The sequence below is a fragment of the Bufo gargarizans genome, chromosome 3 (assembly GCF_014858855.1).
Source record: "Bufo gargarizans isolate SCDJY-AF-19 chromosome 3, ASM1485885v1, whole genome shotgun sequence".
NCBI classification, from domain to species: Eukaryota; Metazoa; Chordata; class Amphibia; order Anura; family Bufonidae; genus Bufo; species Bufo gargarizans.
In genome coordinates, this window is record NC_058082.1 from 480,165,027 (window position 1) to 480,184,056 (window position 19,030).

The 19,030-nt window shown below is 43.5% G+C and overlaps 1 protein-coding gene across 2 annotated transcripts in view; it reads right to left on the minus strand.

Annotated features, from left to right (window-relative positions):
• KIAA0100 (KIAA0100 ortholog) overlaps positions 1-19,030 on the minus strand; it is a 76,790-nt gene that overhangs the window by 9,735 nt on the left and 48,025 nt on the right. For both annotated transcript variants that reach the window (XM_044283791.1, XM_044283790.1), the window contains exons 17-29: positions 17,193-17,384; positions 14,190-14,392; positions 13,994-14,112; positions 13,330-13,550; positions 12,182-12,372; positions 11,994-12,093; positions 11,181-11,362; positions 10,384-10,678; positions 10,114-10,271; positions 8,187-8,393; positions 7,240-7,339; positions 6,968-7,150; positions 327-448 (exon numbers count right to left, since the gene is read on the minus strand). In XM_044283791.1, coding sequence (XP_044139726.1) covers positions 327-448; positions 6,968-7,150; positions 7,240-7,339; positions 8,187-8,393; positions 10,114-10,271; positions 10,384-10,678; positions 11,181-11,362; positions 11,994-12,093; positions 12,182-12,372; positions 13,330-13,550; positions 13,994-14,112; positions 14,190-14,392; positions 17,193-17,384 — 2,273 coding nt within the window. The remainder of the gene's footprint in view (positions 1-326; positions 449-6,967; positions 7,151-7,239; positions 7,340-8,186; positions 8,394-10,113; positions 10,272-10,383; positions 10,679-11,180; positions 11,363-11,993; positions 12,094-12,181; positions 12,373-13,329; positions 13,551-13,993; positions 14,113-14,189; positions 14,393-17,192; positions 17,385-19,030) is intronic.

A 19,030-nucleotide genomic window follows, 5' to 3' on the forward strand; every position in this document is an offset into this window, starting at 1 on the left:
CAACCTGAACCCTATTCTGAATGCTATAAAACACAACCAGAATCTCTAATTAACAAATTTCCTCCATACTTGCAAATGGTGAACGCTACAGCAATTCGGCAGCGTTTCTATACTTAAATCCAGAGGAAAATCTGCACTACTTGGTGCATATTTTGTCGCTGCAGATTTCGGCCAGATACACTGGTCGTACCCAACAAATAGGTTTCATTTATGCTTTTTTGTAAAACATTAGCAATCAATTTATAGACACAATATGTGAACAGCTTGTATAGGTTAGAAAAATGACACAGATATGCTTTAAATAAAGACAAATAAGGATCACACACCTTTCGCTTTGGCTCCACGTGCAATAGCAAATTGTTGACAATATCCAAAATCATTTCATATTGTGCAGGGTTGGTGGAAATTTCCAGGTGCTGGTGTTTTAAAGTAAAGGTATCAGCAGCAGCTGTAGTGAAGAACAATATGTCAGTCATGCTGCGTTTGCCCTACAATGGTTCTTCATAAATTTCCCAATGAAAACTAGAGATACTAAAAATATCATAAGCTAAGCAAAAAATAAATTAGCTGCTGACCAAGGGGTTTGAAAGTTGCCATTGTGACAGCTTACAGGAAAATTACATTCTTAGTGGGAATTTTTCCTGCCCAACTTTTAGATACTGTGAACAACCCAATTCACACTACAGTGTGTGTCTTCAGAACTACTACAGGGATGAGATGTTATGTTTCAGCTCCCTACCCTAAAATAAAAACTATAGGGGGAATTTTTTAAAGGATGCATGCCAGTTTTAGGGCATACAAAAATCACAATTGTTTGAGCCAGTGGTATTTCGTGCAAAAATGCGCCACTTTTTAAAAGTCTGATACTACTCTTGCCACTTGTAAAAAAAATAGTGGGGCTTAGCAGAGAAGGGTTTTCCTCTCATGGCGCAACAGATTTACAATAATTTATGTCAGGATCTGGTGAGAATTATAGAGCAAATCTATGCTAGCCTAAAGCTGGCCTATATTCTATTTCTTGCTGCATGGACTTACAGGAGATACGCCAAATTTATTAAGAGGCCTGCGCCTTTTAATAAACCTGGCAAATATTACTCCAGTGCACATCTTATTAAGGATGGCACATAAAGCACTATTTTGTATAGGGGCTGAGGATGCTAAACTTTTATACCCAGACTCTCAATGCTGACCACTGGCTGAATTTGAAAACATGGCAGCTTTCTTCCAGAAACAGCTCCACACATGTCCATTGTTGTGCCTTTTCACAAGTGCAGTTATATCTACTTATTCTAGTTATGATGAATAGTGTATAGTCACTATTTTGTATGGACTTCGAGACTTCATTCAGAGAAAGTTGTGTTTTTGTAACCAATAGTCAATCGTCATTTAGACAGTTAGAAGATACATGGCACCTGTGGTAGCAGAGGCTTTATTGTATTTCTTATCTGAACATAAATTCCACAATGTGAGAAGTGTCAAGATGTTCCTCCGAGTCTATATTATAGTTGGTTTATGTATCAAAGTTTGTCGTTCAGCTCTGAGATAAAGCTTCCAGATATTAGGTATGTGTAGCGTTAAAGATGTCAGGCATGTATGAGTTAACCCTTAATGGTATGATGCTTATAGCTTATACAACAGTGCCACCTAGGTATGAGCGGGTAACGCTACACCAGTAGCAAAAGTGCATTCTGGGTAATGTTATGAGGTCACATTCCTTATCAATGTACACGTCTATCTGACAATGATTGGAAATTTCCAAACTAAGAAGGTGTGTTCATCTGATAAGTTTTTGGTTAAGAAACAGCATACCAAAGAGAGAGGAAGGATAAAGAAAGAAGGAGAGGAACATAGGAGAAAGAGCTGGGAGAAGGATCTTGATTATCAGAAAAACTTTTGAGAGCTGACTTCCCCATGACTCTGCCCATCACCTACCTTTTCAGGTAATGTATGATTTTTTTTTTTGCATGTGTAGTATTGATAAATTAACTTGCTTGATATCTAGCCAAAATCCCCATTTTGTGTAGATATAGTGTTAAGGTCCTACATCAGTATGGGCGCTGTTCAGTTACGATGCATATAACTGAATAATAGATCTAATAATGATACCACAAGAGAACTTCTCTATTGGGAATCTTTATATTCCCTAGTTTCATATCAAGCCAATAAATTTATAAGCTTTATTTGCAATACTACCAATACAATCAGGGATTGGTCATAGTTTTAGCAGAGCAAGGGCTCTTAACTGTCATTTTCTTGATTCAATTTCTCGCTCATATCAATGGGGGACACAGGACCGTGGGTATAGCTGCTTGCTTTCTTTGAATGGACAGCGCTGCACACGGACAGAGCTGAAAAAAATCCTCCCTTCCAGATCTCACAGGAATTTCCTGGATATGGGTAAGCGGTCAGTAACCTTGAGCTCACCTTTCCTCCAGGTAACCTTATGAGAAATCAAGGTGCCACCAATAGTGAAGTACAATCACACGAGGATCCAACTGCAAGGTTTTTATTATACTCACAAGATGGATAAAGTAACATGCGGTGTGAAGCTTTGTCATGCGGTGTGAAGCTTCACAAAGCGAAACCCAGATCGGGTGAATTGATTTGTATACACCGTATGTTACTTTATCCATCTTGTGAGTATAATAAAAACCTTGCAGTTGGATCCTCGTGTGATTGTACTTCACTATTGGTGGCACCTTGATTTCTCATAAGGTTACCTGGAGGAAAGGTGAACTCAAGTGAACTGACCGCTTACCCATATCCAGAAAATTCCTGTGAGATCTGGAAGGGAGGATTTTTCAGCTCTGTCCGTGTGCAGCGCGGTCCATTCAAAGAAAACGTGTCTATAGATGTAAACAACTGGACTCGCGACGCACCAAAAGAAAGGCAACGTACCTAAGGCTTTTTATATATTTTATATATATTTTATTTGCATAGCTGCTTGCTGCCATTAGGAGGCGACACTAGGCTGAAAAGTGATAACTCCTCCCCTGCCGGCTATACCCCCTCCAGCCTGGAGAGAGCATATCAGTTTTTAGCTTAGTGTCGTAGGAGGAAGACCTCCCTGCTTATGCAGGGAGAATTACTTTATTATTTTTTCTTTTTCCCTTGAAGGTTTTGGGAAACAGAGTTGCCTAGTCACTTTGTCTACCCCGGGAGCAAGTCCGGTGACCGGAATCCCTCACCACCCGACCTCCCCAAGAAGAAAAGGTGGACCAGCTCCCCTGCTTCCCGCCAGCCAAGGGGTCACCTGAATCCGACGAGACCCCCGCCATTCCAGTCTCCTGCCACTTTGGGTGCCAGCAGCTGAAGAGGTGACCCTGCTGGTAAGCTGAGGAGGGGTGAAGAGAAGAGGATGAAGATGGGGTGAGTAATCCGGATTAGGCGAGTATTCTCGGTCCCCTCCCCACCCTCTCACACCCCCCCTCCACTACGGTTCTGGGCCCCTGGAGATCATCTGGGGGGGAGCAAACACAGGTCCTTGGCACCTTAGGCCTGCGCAGACTCTTCCCGGCCCGCGAGGTGGGCTCCCACGGGCGGTAACTACAAGCAGGCGCCTTCTACCTCATTCTGGGCCCCCCGTTCTCAGTCCGACTGGGCGTGCTCCCCGGTTGGCCAAGCGCCACACTTATTCTACCCGCGGCCGGCATACACAGCCGGGCACCTGCTCGCGCCGTTCTGGGTTCCTCCGTTCCCCAGAACGGACATCCCAGTCGGCCGGGGTTGCAAAATCTAGGCCCCGGCTTCATTTCGGGCCTACCGTTTTTTTTTCTCCGTTGCTCTGTCATCTGTTGTCCTTCTGTCCTCAACTCGGGTTTTGTGATTGCATAATGCTATAGCTGATGAGCACCTACCTTCGGGTGCGTTCTACTGGGTAGCTCAGTCCCTGCGGCACTCGTATACCACTAGATTGCCATTATAAGCGGGACCTGGGTGCCGTGATGCCATTGGTGCTACCTTTCTTCAGATATGAGTAATGTCTACCCCACCTCAAGCATATGGTGGTCATTCCTTTCACTGCTCAATCCGGGGGTGGACTAAGTGTCTCCCGACGTCGAGCAGAGCGGGTGTCTGTCACAACTTGCCACCGCTGGTAAGGGTTTCAGTCCCGGAACGGAACACCACTTTTCTTTTCCGGTCCCTCCTCTAGCTGGTTAGTTGACCACCTTCCCCTTCTGTCTAGCTGTCCAGCAGCCTTGGGTTGTACGGCTCTGGAATCCCATCTTTCCACGTGACCAGGGTTCTTCGTGTACGGTTGGGGCGTTGGACGTCTGATTTGCACTCCACCCAGCAAGAGTATTTCTCTCACCTTGGTCCTACTTATCTGCCCAGCCAGGCTGGGTTGCCACATTGTCAATATATGGTCGCTGGCGGGCTTACCATTACCGGTGATGCTCACATTACATTTGCTTCTACCTTTCTCCAAGGTATTGTTTTTTGGCCTGTAGTTGGGCATGCCTGGCTCAGGCGTTTTTTTTTTCTCTGTGGTTTCTCAAGCAGCGTCTCTCGCTAGAAGTCTCACCACAAGCCTCTACGGCTCTAGGGGCATTGGTCTACCAATTTACCGCTCCCTAGGGTGCGTTCTCTTCACCAGAGGAGGATCCTGCAGACCTGGATTTTTGGTTCTGCTTCCACAGTCACAGCCAGGAGTCGGCTTTGTCCAAAACACCTGTGGGTCGTTTGGTGGCGTTTCTGTGAGGAACAGCTCATTCCTCTGGGATGTAGTCTTCTTTTTATATTTCTGGGAAGGCGGCATTCTGAGTGGCGGGATCATCCACCCGGCGTTTTTCGGAGTTAATAGAGTCTTCTTGTATGTGCATTTGTTATTTGTCATAAACATAAGGCAGTGCTCCGCCCAGTATCTTCTTTCTTTGCAGAAGGTAGTCGCCACCTTCCACGTCACCAGACATGGGTATCTTCTTTCTCCCTCGCATTATCGAGAGCGAGCTCTCCATCAGCCATGTGATTTGGCCTCTGAGGTTTGCTTGTCCATGACTAGCGCTTTCCGCCGTACGGACTTGTACCTGTTTTTTTCCTGGAGGTCTTTGTCAAACCTTGACAGCCTCCAAAAGGGACGTTTTCCAGGTATATCTGTTTCTCAGTTGCTCGAGCATTCCCCTCCCGGGGCAATACACCGCCCAGAGGAGTTATGGTCCACCCGACCAGTGGTCAGCGCTTCTTGGGTTAATCTCCTCCATGCAGCAGCTTTCCAGTTGTAGAAGGCAGTGTCTTGGTCTTCGGTGCACACGTTCACCAAGTGTTACCAGGTGCCTTCCTAGGTATCAGCGGATGCTGCTCCGGGTAGCAAGGTCTTGCAGGCGGCAGTGGATAACGCATCCTCAAGGGCATTTTCTCCATGGGCAGGTGATTTGTTTCCCTCCCCATGGACTGCTTTAAGATTTTTGTGAACTCTAACAATCTTTTTGTAAGCCTGTAAAATCTCTTTCTCGCTTAGTTCATTGGGGGACACAGCTCCCATCCAGTAACTTATTTTTACCGCAAATGATGGCGGTTGAGGAGCCAGTATGGTCCTCGGTTCTGGTCCGATCCGACTGGCATTGGTCAGTTATTGGTTGTTTACCGCATGTTTTTTTTTCTCCTACTCCCAATGCTTGGGCACAAACTGATATGCTCTCTCCACGCTGGAGGGGGTATAGCCGGCAGGGGAGGAGTTATCACTTTTCAGTCTAGTGTCGCCTCCTAGTGGCAGCAAGCAGCTATACCCACGGTTCTGTGTCCCCCAATGAGCTAAGCGAGAAATAGATTTTACAGGCGAGTTCACAAAAATCTTGTTTTCTGTGCATAATCAGATTGTATATCTCTCAAAATTGTGAGCAGTATTGCATAAATTCATGTGTTGATTAAATAGTAAAGAGAGCTGATAAAGTTGTGTTCTGTTGGCACCATCTAGTGGCGAATTCTGGGTACTGCATATCACTGTGCATCATTGAACTTTACATTGATTAATCTTTGATTGTATTTTAAATTATTGTATAATAAATGCTTTATATTTTTGAATAGACGCTTGCACCCTGTTCTTACTAATTGCACAAAATAATTTGGTTCTCGATCGAACTCTTTTTAAGGTGTTTACATGTCCACCTCGCGGATCAATATAATTTGAATAAATTTTCTTTTGATCTTTTTTTTTTTTTTAAATATATATATATATATATATATATATATATATATATATATATATAAAGCATTTTGCTTTATATCCTGACACCATGGGGAATCAATGATATTGCAACTCAGCTTCCTTGACGTAAATAGACCTAAGTGCCAACACCACACACGACCCTTGGGCAGCTTTGGCATTTGCAAGAAAGAAGCCAAGCCATGTTTTCATATTTTTTTAAGGAATCAATAGGATTCAGGAGAGAACTATTGTTGGTAGATGCTGCCCAAGAAAGTACAAGTTGAGAATTCTGTGCATGTTTTCCAGGTTTTGGCTTCTATTTGCCTTTCAGATCAAGAGCATCTAATGGTGGCAAACCTAATAGATTATGGTTGCTTTCTGCAGCTACATGTGCTATACACAGCAGCAAATATGTTTGTTCATAACAGGCTTTTAATTTCTAATTTATAGGTGACCCTCAGTTCGGGCACTTTGTAAGGCTATTGTCAGTCATAGCAGCCGCGGGTCCGTGTGGATTGCTAATGAAAGAAGCGTTAACTCTTTGTTGTTTGTTAATGGCCACATGTTTTTTAGTCAAACCATGTGGCCATTAATAAACAGAAACCTCTTTCATCAGCAAGCAGTGTGAACCTGAGCTTCATGGTCTCATCATGGAAGCAATTTGGTGACTATGTGGGACAGCACCCAAAAGATAGTATTTAAAACAGGCTAGATCCCATGCACATAAGTGCCTTCTGAGCTTATTTTCAGCCCAAACATGTTGCATGCTTTCATCTAAAGCATGCATAGATACCCGTTTTCTCAATGCAGCAGTGTATATACCTTCTTGTCCTTTCAGCAAGTCTTCTTTTTCTGGATGTAATGGCGTTGGGGGAGGTTTGATTTGTAAAGCCAACTCAGGGTCTATGTCGTGACTGTAGCTGATGTAGTACATGTGGCAATTGCAGCGGGAGATTATTCTCTGCACCTGCTGGTGTTGTTGAGCCTCTGCAGGATGACTCCAATCTGTAAGAAACAAAAGAGCAGAAATTAAGAAATATGATGGAGTCTGTTCCTTAGACTTCATAGCCCGACACAAGGAAGCAGACTCTAACCTGTGGTGGTGCTGACCATGCCTCCAACTGCTTGGCCACTCTCCATGAGCTCCTGCACAGAGTCCAGATTCCTGTGACGATGCTCCTCAATGTTCTTAACCTGAATATATCAGAACACTAGTCATTAGAGTTGTCCAAAAGTTTATAAAGAAGAAAAAGAAGGGACAGCAAGTGTTCTAAAATAAAAACAAAAAAAAACAGTAGTCTCCTCAACCCTTTTTTGTTTACAAGCTGCCCACATTCATGTGCTGTACAGGTACTTAACCACTGCAGTGGTCTCGGGTGACCTTCTAAGCTAGTTTATGCCTAAATCAAAATACATTTTTGTTCTGGGCATAAATCCGCTAAGATGATTGTTCAATAAAAGTCAGTTTGACTGAATTATCACAGAACAGCTTTCTGCAACTGCTATGTAGTGTAAAAGTAGAAGCTACAGAAGCCAAACAGTGCAACATTTTTAATAAAAACCTATTACAAAAATGTTTCTTTTCAATAATAAGAAAAATAGTTCTGAAGGTATCAATAGCCCTTAAAGGGGGTTTCCGAGACTTTAGAACTTATAACCTCTGTATAGATTGTCAACATCTGATCAGTGGGGGTCAGACACCCGGGACCTCCGCTGATCAACTGTTTAAGAAAGCAAAAGGTGCCCACAGTAGCACCATGGCCTTCTCTCAGCTTCCCCTAGGCCAGTGATGACACGTTCATCGATCACGTGGCCTAGGCGCAGCTCAGCCCCATTCAAGTAAATGAGTGAGGTACCAAGCAAAGCCGCTATACAATGTACGGCGTTGTGCTTAGTAAGCATGGAGAAGGCCGTGGTATTCACAGGAGCGCCACAGCCTTCTCAAACAGCTGACCAGCGGGGGTCTCCCGGGTGTCAGACCCCCACTAATCAGATACTGATGACCTATCCAAACCTCTTTAAAGAGCATAGAAAGACTGACCTCCAGCCAACGTTGGCTATCTTCTCCATCGCTTGGATTGCTCTCAGTGGTGGCAAAGTACTGCATGCTGTCCAGCTGGCATGTCCACGAAGTCTTCTGCTTAAGAGTGTCTCCATACCAGGAAGGATAATGTTGGCACTGCAAGAGCTGAGCTTTTGCTGCAGACACAATCACGCAACCTTCAGTTTCCGCTCCTCGTAGCACCATCTGTAGAGTCAAGATATATGCACATGGGATCAGAGAACCAAGGTAAACTATAAAACTATGCATAAAACAGAAAAAATAATGGTACATTGCTTTAAGGCTGTACTATAGGTTAATCTATGTTTATGGATATACTTGGACCAAATGGCTTGGATTACATAGCATGCAGGATTTTTTTTTTTACTGTAGCACTATTATATCCCTAAAATTCAGACTGTACAAAAATAGATAAAGAAGAAAAGAAAATCCAGCAGACAATCTAATCAGAGTAGCCTGCCTGGCACATCATATAGGAAACAGGGGTCACCATGAGGCAAAGGTGTAAGCTTCTGGGTTCCAATACAAAATGTATGCCAGGGCCCCACACCTACCATTTGCCATTTATATTCCTGAGCTTTGGGACCTCCTCAGGAGGTGCCTGCTACTTTGTGCATTAGGCATACATTTTCTTTCCTAGGAGATAAATGCAGCCAGTTTGTCAGGGAGCTAAGACTATTCCATGTGCATGATCAGCTTTAACTTCACTAGCTAAAAGAAAACCCATAGAAAAGATAAAATAACAAAAAACTAAAATCTAGTAAATACCAATACAGGAGCGCATGGCTTGACATTGTTAAGCCTAAAAATGCAGAGCTCCTCTATTAAAATCTTCAAACTTTAATGGAATCCAGACCAGACCTGTATCATTTTTCAATATAGATTACCATTAAAGTTTGAAATGTTTTAATAGCAGGTATTTTTACATACTTTCTTTGAGGATTAACCATCAAGCTTCAGCATCCAGGATTGTATGTATTGCAGCACAGTCCCTTTGACTTCACGGAGCTGTATTACAATTCTAGATACACCCACCATGGACATTGTGGTGATGTGAAGAAAGCTATTTTGTTTCTAATCCTATAAAACCCCCTTGAACTATCTACAAATCACTCATCCGATGCACTAAACACTCTTCACTTGCCCTCTGCTTAAAGGCTATGTACACCTTCGGGAGTATTTTATTTATTTTTTAAAGATTTTATTTTACTCATTTTGGGCTTAAAATCATTTTTTCAATTGGTCTTTATTAAAAATCTGCAGCTGTTTCTGAGATACATGGGTTAAAAAATAAAATAAAAATCAGTCTGTTTGCCAGTTGTGACTTTTTGATGAATGCAGTCATCTGAAGGCTCATGTGCAGCTCTTATTTAAAGGACTTCTGTCAACAGATTTGTGCCTGGCAGCTGAAGGCATCTGTGTTGGTCCCATGTTCATATATGCTTGTATTACTCAGATTTTTTTTTTCTATATATGCAAATGAGGCTCTAGGAGCAATGGTGGCATTGCCATTGCAGACAGAGCCGAGCCCATTGCTCCTAGAGGCTCTTTTGCATATACTAAAACTCAGCAATGCGGGCACATATGAACATGGGACCAACACAGATGCCTTCAGCTGCAAAGCGCACATGCAACAGTTCAGTCAATTACATAGGTACAAATGTGCTGACAGATGCTCTTTAAACCGTATTCTTATTAGTTTGAGAAAAATCAATCTATAAGTGTAGCAGACTGATTTTTTAACTCTTGTATCTCAGAAACAGCTGAACATTTTTAATAAAGACCAATTTAATTTTTATTTATTTATTTTTTAGCCCAAAATGAGAAAAAAGCGATTGTAAAAATGCCCCTGAAGATGTACATATCCTTTAACTATAGATTGCATTACTGTGCCAACAATACCTACCTGGCAGTTTACCAGCTCAATGAGCCAGTTGTGGTTGTAGATATCGTTGTCTTGACAGGCAGCTTTACCACACAACTGCTCACTCACTCCAGATTCTTCTTCTGTGAACACCACAAACTTATCAGTCTCTTCAATGAGCTTCTGCAGCATGTCTGCTCCTAGAGTAACCCATGTGGACAAAAGTGATCAGTAGATGACACAGAGAGCGAGATGCCAGCAAATGTGCCAATACATCTGAAGTAACCACGTGATAAAGGCAACGTTTCACACCTCCTGATGGAGATCTCTCAATCCGTCCAGTAACAACAGGTGGTGCAACTTTTTTGGGTGGAGGAAAGCCGCGCATGGAGCCCCGTTTTATCTTCTTAGTTTGAAGTTGTGCATCAATTTTTAGTCCTTTTAAGGCCTCTGTGGAAAGATTGCGCTTCAGTATGGCTGCTTTTTTGTAGCCGTCGTACAGCCCAAATGCTATATCTCTGTTTAATGTTGTCCATGATGCACGAAGATCGACCAGGTGCAAGCGATGGGTGTATGTAGGGTTCTCCTCACCAGTCGCAGACAATTCCTGTCAGGCAGTAAAAGAAATCTTAGACAAATAATTTTATACTCCAATTCCAGGTATGACCGTTATAAAGCAGAATATATATATGGTGAATAACTAAAACAGCACCGTCTTGTGTCTAGTTTTCCAACCAAGGAACCGCAACAAGCCATGTCCTGTGGATTTCCATAAAGAAAACACATGTGCAATATTAAAGGGATAGCTTATTTTAGAAAACACACTATTTGGGAATGTTTAGTTAAAGGAAACCTGTCACCATGAAAACGCAGCGTAATCTGCAGGCAGCATGTTATACAGTAAGGAGCTGAGCAGATTGATATATAGCCGTATGGGAAAAGATTCATTATAGCTTGTATTGTATACCTTTTTCATTTATGCTGATTTGGGGCTTTGAAGTCCAGGAGGCGGTCCTATCAGTGATTGACAGATTTCTCTGTATACACAGTCATAGAGGGCAGGCTGTCAGTCATAGAATATGTGCGCTGTGCTTCTCTTATTTTCTTACCTGTCTTTCATAACTCAGTGACGATAGGCTGAGCAGATGGGTTTTCTGCACAAGATTGTCAATCTGGTGGTCTGCGGTTTCATCACAAGCAGAAGCCATCAGATGCACGGTCACCAGGTTCAATTTGCTGGTCATCTGGGGCACACTCCATTCTGAGATTAGGCGACGCATTACCGTGCCAGCTGTAAGGGAAACGCTACATTAGAGCATAACGCATAAACTATTCAACATAGGCTTTGTTAACTAAGAGGAATAATACTCAGTATATCAGTCAACAGCTTCTTATGGAGGTTACTATCTAACTATTGTAAACAGTGATCAGCATGCAAATACTACATAGGAATGTACGATGCATCTCATAAAAAGGTGAAGTCTCACCCTGGGGGGCTAGCGTATTTAAAGACAACCTTTCACTACTTCTGACATGTCTGTTTTAGGACATGCATGCCTTCTCTGCGAAATAACAATTCCGGAGTACCGTTTTCCATAACTGAGTGCTGCCGTTCCTTCTAGAAAACTGCGTCAATTGACAACTGGGTGTGACCATTCAACTTGCCAAAGGGGTGTGTCCCTACACTGCCTGAGACTGGCAGTATTGATTAGATAGTGTCAGAGTGTGCAGGGAGGAACCCCAACTGGAAATACCCAGTTATCAATTTATTCAGAAATTTCTAGGTGGAATAACAGAAGAACTCTTTAAGTTTAAAGTCAATTAAGCCATCCTGGTGATGTTTTAGTAACCTAAGATTTTTATGAAGTAATTTGCAATAATTTTGAGTGATCTGCAAGGTTAAGGTTTCTGCTGTGATTTACCTTGTGGGATAAGCCTCTGCACTCCGCGTGTAAAGATTTCGCCCTGGCTGCATTCAACCTGGATTCCACGCTGTTGTGCAAATGATGCCCAATAGTGGATCTTGAAACAGGACATAGATACAGCCGGTGTCATTTTTTTTTTTTTTTTATGTTTTTGAATAAGGAGTCAGCTGGTCTGGACTACTTACCTGCAGTTGTGGAAATAAGGCAGTGTAAGAAAGCTGCTTATAGTGCTGTCCCAGCTTCTTTTTTCCTGGCTTCAAGTTATTAAAAAGTTTTCCCCGGCAGATTGGGCGACCCACACTGCTCCACGTGGCCCAGAAATTCTGCATCCAGCGTAAGGTAGTGCTGTAAACCAAGATTCGAGGCTGGCAGACTTCTGAACATAAAATAAGGTTATGAATTAGAAAAGCACTTGAAAAGTGCTGATTATCCTAGGGAACTTGCTTCACAGGGATCTCAACCAGACACCTACTGTACGGATAAGGAGCAATAACTCAGAAACAGTCATGAGTCAAGCCTTTCTCATGGGTCGGACATTGACTTATAGAGTAGCTGCCTATAGGTGGCACTAGAGACACAGTCTTCCTCTAGAGAAGATCCAATTTGTATAAGGAAACAACCACAAGGCATAGTCATGTTGTGGTTGTGATGTGGACACACTGCAGTCGAGTACCACGTGGCGATGCGAGTCTCAGCGGGCTCTAATAAAACCAATTAGTACTGCACTATTTAGACGGTCTGAATTGTTAATGGCTGTGCGGCAATACCATGCAACCATTAACAATGCAGACCACTTAAACAGTGCAGTTCTAATTAGATTAATCCTAGCTACCCTATGTCCAGACCCAGGGAGCCCCATTTACGAGGTTTATTTTACCACAGACAGGGAGCTTCCTACCCATCTCTGAGATGGTGAAATGATGAAGGGCTGGCTGTCTGGTTCAGTTCATTAGCTAAACCAAACTCTTCTCTGTCCCTGTATCAGCCATGACGGAGGAGGGGACAGCTTAGCTAATGAACTGAGTTAGACCCCTTAATGCATGTCATTGTCACAAGGGCGCAGTTCACCACCTGTGTCAGAACGAACACGGAAGTGGGACAGAAGGTGTAACTATTGTTTCCCACCACTTCTGACATGTGATGGAGTCTGTGAACCAAGCCCTTCATTGTTGACTTGAAGGGGCTGCATCATACTTAATCAGCTTCCACTGCCTTCGATCAAGAGAGGCGAGGACAGATCAAAGACTCAGGAACATGTCAGAAGTAGAGCGAAACCACACACTTTCATTTCATAAGTGCTATTCAGAACGCAGAGACCCAGTAGGTTACCTACCAGCATGCGACTGGGTTAAATCCATTTTGATTGAGAGTATGAGGTTCTCGGAACGGAAGGCACGATAAGAGTCATGAGGCTGAATGGCGGAGAATTCTGCAATGACGTCAGGGGAGCGAAGTGCTACACTATGGTGATCATGTGGGTTTCCGTGGCACAGCCACTGCATATCGAAAGTCATACAGAGGTCCGGCAAGTGAAGGAAGCAGCAATCATCATACCTACAGATTATAAATCACATTTTATGTAAGAAGTTAGGCCATGTTCACAAACACGCATTGACGTATAGGCATATGGGTCAAATGTATCCATAAGCTTTCATAAATCAAATCTATGCCAGTTTATTTTCAGCATATGTCTTGGCAGTACGCATCGGTATACATTTTAAGTGTACTGGAAAGTATAGTCGACTAAACTTTCTAATACAAAGACATCCCACAAAAAAGTCAATGGCATACAGTAGCATACATCCAAGCTAAGCTATGGGTTTGGCATATCTGCCAAGCATGCACTGTGAACTTGGTGTGAACATTGCCTTAGGGTACATACAGTTATGATACTTTGAAATGCACAAACACTGTGCCTATGAAGAAGCTGTAGAAGTGACGGTCTAAAAACGGAGGATATGCGGTATATAATGGAGAATTCAGCTATGCAGACTCACTTGGAAGCTGTGCGGACATTGACATCTAAGTCCCCTTTAAAGACGAACTGCCCTGGATTCCAGGTGAACTTAAGCCGGTTCCACTCCCAGTGCATGTTCTCCGTGGTATTATATGGGTCCTAAAGAAGAAGAAAAGAAATCTTACATTCATAGAATTTTAAATGCAAAACGTTGCAAACATTGCTGACACCTTTACCTCAGTTGCCAGTTGATGAAGATTAGCTTGTTCAATGTCCATGCTGAAATGTCCATGAAGCAGCAGCCTGCTCTTGTCCCACCATGGTAATGGAGCACTGGGGTCCACAGAAGGTTTGGTAAGAAGGTCAACATACTGCCCTACTAAGGTCCAGGCTGGGTCCCAACAAGGTCCCCAAACGATGGTGTATAGCTGAATTTCAGCTGCAAAATAAACCCACAACTTCATAACAACCTCAGAAGTCAGATTTCTGGCCAATTCAAAAACATATCCATTAATTATTAACTCCTAAAGGGGGTTCCCCCTTGGATATTTATAAGTGTCTAATAGGTGCAGGTTCTAACTCTAGGACCCTCACTTTTTGGGTGAATAGGGGTCCTTGCAAACACCATTCACCTATTTAGAGTAGAGGAATTGCTGCATTGTACATAGAAGAAAAGCTTACAGGGGTTCTCCAGGAATGAAAAATTTATAAATACTTAAATATTATTTTATAATAAATATATTCACAAATACCTTTCATTACTTAGAATGGCTTGTTTTGTCTGGGGAGCAATCATTAGGAGAAATAAAATGGCCACCGTCCTATCAGTACACACAAAACCTGTCCTAATCACACAGCAAGAAAAGTTACTTCACCACAATGAGCCATAGAGCTGCCTCATCCTCCTCTCTGCTCTGCTTTCAGGAATCATGATCCTGAATACAGGTGGATCTCTGTGGGAATGGAGATGATGAGAGGGGGGTGAGGATGCGGCTAATGAGCAGCAGCTCTTGTATGCAGTCTCCATTACAACAGCAACACATTACCACAGCCTGTCCTGTCCGTCCTCTCTGTACTTCATGTCTCCTCGTAAACTAAATTCCCCAGAGATTCAGCTAAAGTTCTTATGGGCTGTATTCAGTATCTTAATCCCTGACAAGTAGAGAGGAGGATGAGGCAGCTCTTTAACTCAGTGTTGTAAAGTAACTTGTCCTCATGTGTAATCAGGGCAGGTTTTGTGTGAACTAATGGGACAGCGGACATTTTGTTTCCCCTGATGATTGCTCCCCAGACAAAACGAGCCATTATAAATAACGAAAGGTATTTGAGAATACCGTATTTTTCGCCCTATAAGACGCACCTGCCCATAAGACGAACATAGGTTTTTGAAGAGGAAAATAAGAAAAAATATATTTTTAACCAAAAGGTGCGCTTTTGGTGGGTTTTGAACTAATGGTGGTCTGTGCATGACACTACTATGGGGGATCTGTGGATGGCACTGTTATGGGGGGGGGGGGGGAATCTGTGGTTGGCACTGTTATGGGGGGGGGATCTGAGGGGGGCACTGTTATGGGGGGGAATCTGTGGAGGACACTTATGGGGGGGATCTGTGGATGGCACTGTTATGGGGGGGGATCTGTGGATGGCACGGTTATGGGGGGGATCTGTGGATGGCACTGTTATGGGGGGATCTGTGGATGGCACTGTTATGGGGGGGATCTGTGGATGGCACTGTTATGGGGGGGATCTGTGGATGGCACTGTTATGGGGGGGATCTGTGGATGGCACTGTTATGGGGGGGATCTGTGGATGGCACTGTTATGGGGGGGATCTGTGGATGGCACTGTTATGGGGGGGATCTGTGGATGGCACTGTTATGGGGGGGGGGGTCTGTGGATGGCACTGTTATGGGGGGAATCTGTGGATGGCACTGTTATGGAGGGGGATTTGTGGATGGCACTGTTATGGGGGGTGGATCTGTGGGTGGCACTGCTATATATGTGTCACCCACAGATCCCCCACCCCATAACAGTGCCATCCACATATCCCCCCCACCCCATAACAATGCCATCCACAGATGCCCTAATATACAGGAGCTAAACCTGTGGGAGTGGCCGGTGTCATGCAAATGCGGCGGGGCCGGTGCGGTCACTGTACTCCGGCCCCGCTGCTCACTCACTGCTTTATTGACTAAACCTTTTATATTAATAACCGCACCGACTAGCCGCATTTGCATGACACCGGCCCCTCCTCCCTCCCCCCTCCAGCTAATACATCGCAGTCTGTGATGCTGCAGCATCGCAGAGTGCGATGTAAAATGGCAGCATTCGCCCCATAAGACGCAGGGGCATTTTCCCCCACTTTTTTTTTGGGGGGGGGGGGGAGTGCGTCTTATGGGGCGAAAAATACGGTATATTTATAATAAAGTAATATTTCAGTATTTTCATTTTCTTAATTCCCAGAGAACCCCTTTAAAGAAGCACTCTCTGCAAAACTTGGTCAGATGTTAATGTACACAAAGCATATATGGCATCTGTTTAATATATTTCTTAAATGGAGGCCATAAATGTGATTTGAACAGAACTTTAACTCCCTTTAATTTTCTTGTGCACTTTTCTACTTTTCCTTAAAGGTGTTGTCCAATTAAGACATCTTACCCCTATCGTAAGAGTCTGACCGATGAACGAGGGTCTGTGCTCCCCAATTAGAAAAAAGTAGCGGTCACTCATGCGTGCCATCACTCCAATCAGCTCTATGGGGCTACTGGAGATAGCTGAGCACTTGTACTTGGCTATGTCTGGTAGTCCCATGGAGGTAAATGGAGAGGCGGGCAAGCATGCATGTCTTGTGATCAGGGGAGGCCCCAGTGGTTGGACCTCCGCCAATCAGTCACTTGTCCCATGAAGATGTCACCATTGCTCTTGTTGCACCCATGGTCCACTCCTTCCTATGATCAGCCTCTCCCTGGCAGCTTTGCTTAACAGGGACAGGCAGTGGCCACAAAAAATAAGTGGAGCTTGGGTGCAACAAGAGCAATGGCGATTGCCCTCATTGCACCAAAGGCCTGAATTGAATATCAAGAAGTATAAGCGTATGATAACTCGGGAAAAGAGTCTCAAATCAAAAAAAGAAAAACTGTTTTAATCACAGTTACGTGTCTATACAGTTTGATAGAAAGGTCGTTGCAGAGAGATTCCCTTTAAAGCTGAAAAAGTAGTAAAAATAATTGCGGCACTTACAGTGAAAGTCATGGAAGAACTTTAATGGTGGCATGTTCCTCTCCACTGTGGAATCGCCCCATGGAGCTCCTAATTGTACAACTTGCTTTCTGCGTGCACTGGCCTGTCCAAGTTGCTCAGCACCCAGCAGTCTCCCAGAAAGATGCCAGTCCCGGATCTCAAAGAGATATCTAGGGTAGTCACGGATCCGCACTGCAATTGAAGTATACGAGAAATTGTTACTATCCAGAGATAGATAGATAGATAGATAGATATATATATCTATCTATCTAATAAAAGAAAAAAATGTGTATATATATATATATATATATATATATATATATATATATATATAATAAAAGCAAAAAAAAATAAAAAAATAATAATAATAATAATAATAATAATATATATATATATACACATATATATATATATATATACACATACATATATACATACATATACACACACACACACACACACTTCAGACCAGCATCAGTATGAATATTAAATTATATCAAAGTAGGGAGGCTAATCTAATCTTCCCCCGATGGAAAATGAAATATTTGAACTCTGACTAATAAGATTTCCCACTCTACAGATAAAGTTCCAATCAAACATGCCTCCACAAAGGCTGGAATGAGATGGTTTCCTGTCAGTCACTGGCTGCCAAAAAAAACTATGACAAACGGAGGACAGAGCACCCTCTTGGTGACCAAGAAATTTGTCTCATAACAGCAAATGTGGCTACCAATGTCAGCTGTCAGACAACTGCACCCCGATTGGAAATAGAAATGAGAATGTAGAGAAACAAAGAATTAGATGGGCAGGTTGCTGAGGCTATAGTACTTTCATCAAGTCCACCAAAACCAGATAGCATGGTGGCCAACATGAAAAAAAATCCATCACAATTAAAGGCTATCTACACTTTCGGAAGTTTTCCACCTACCAGATTTTTGTAAACTCACCTGTAAAATCTCTTTCTCGCTTTATTCATTGGGGGACACAGCACCCACCCAATGTTCTTAGTGCAGCATGTGGGGTCCATGGGTTTCCAGTTTGGACCTTGTTTTTGGTTTGGTCTTATGGCAGTGTGCAGTTCTTGTTTGGTTTTCAGTTTAATTCTGCTTCTCTTACTGTTGGAGCACAAACTGATATGCTCTCTCCAGACTGGAGGGGGGGTATAGCTGGCAGGGGAGGAGCTAACAGTTTTCAGCCTAATGTTGCCTCCTAGTGGCAGCAGCAAGCTATACCCACGGTCCTGTGTCCCCCAATGAATAAAGCAAGAAAGAGCCCCTAAAGCAGTCCCTGGGGAGGGAAGAAAACACCCCCAAGAAAACAACTCTCTCATGGAAGTCACTACACTGCGGCCTGCAATACTCTGCTGCCAAGAGCAGCATCCGCCGAGGCCAGAGTGCACCCGGTAAAATTTTGTGAAAGTGTGTAAGGCGGACCAGGTCGCCGCCTTACACAATTAAGACGCAGGTGCGTGGTGTAGGTGAGCCCAAGAAGCCCCAACCACTCTGGTAGAGTGAGCCATGATCCCAGGGGGAGGCACCTTGTCTCTGGAACGATAAGCCTCGGCAATTGCAGACCGAATCCACCTGGCAATCATCACCTTGGAGGCCGCCAAACCCTTATGAGGACCCTCTGGGACGACAAACAAAGCGTCCGTGCACCGAAAGGGGCCCACTACTGATAAGTAAGTCTTCAAAGCCCACACCACATCCAGACGATGGAGCAAGACCTTCCTCGGATGAGAAGGCTGCAGACAAAACAAGGGCAGAAAAATGTCCTCGTTAACGTGAAAAGCGGATACTACTTTTGGTAGAAAAGATGGCACGAGGCGAAGCACCACT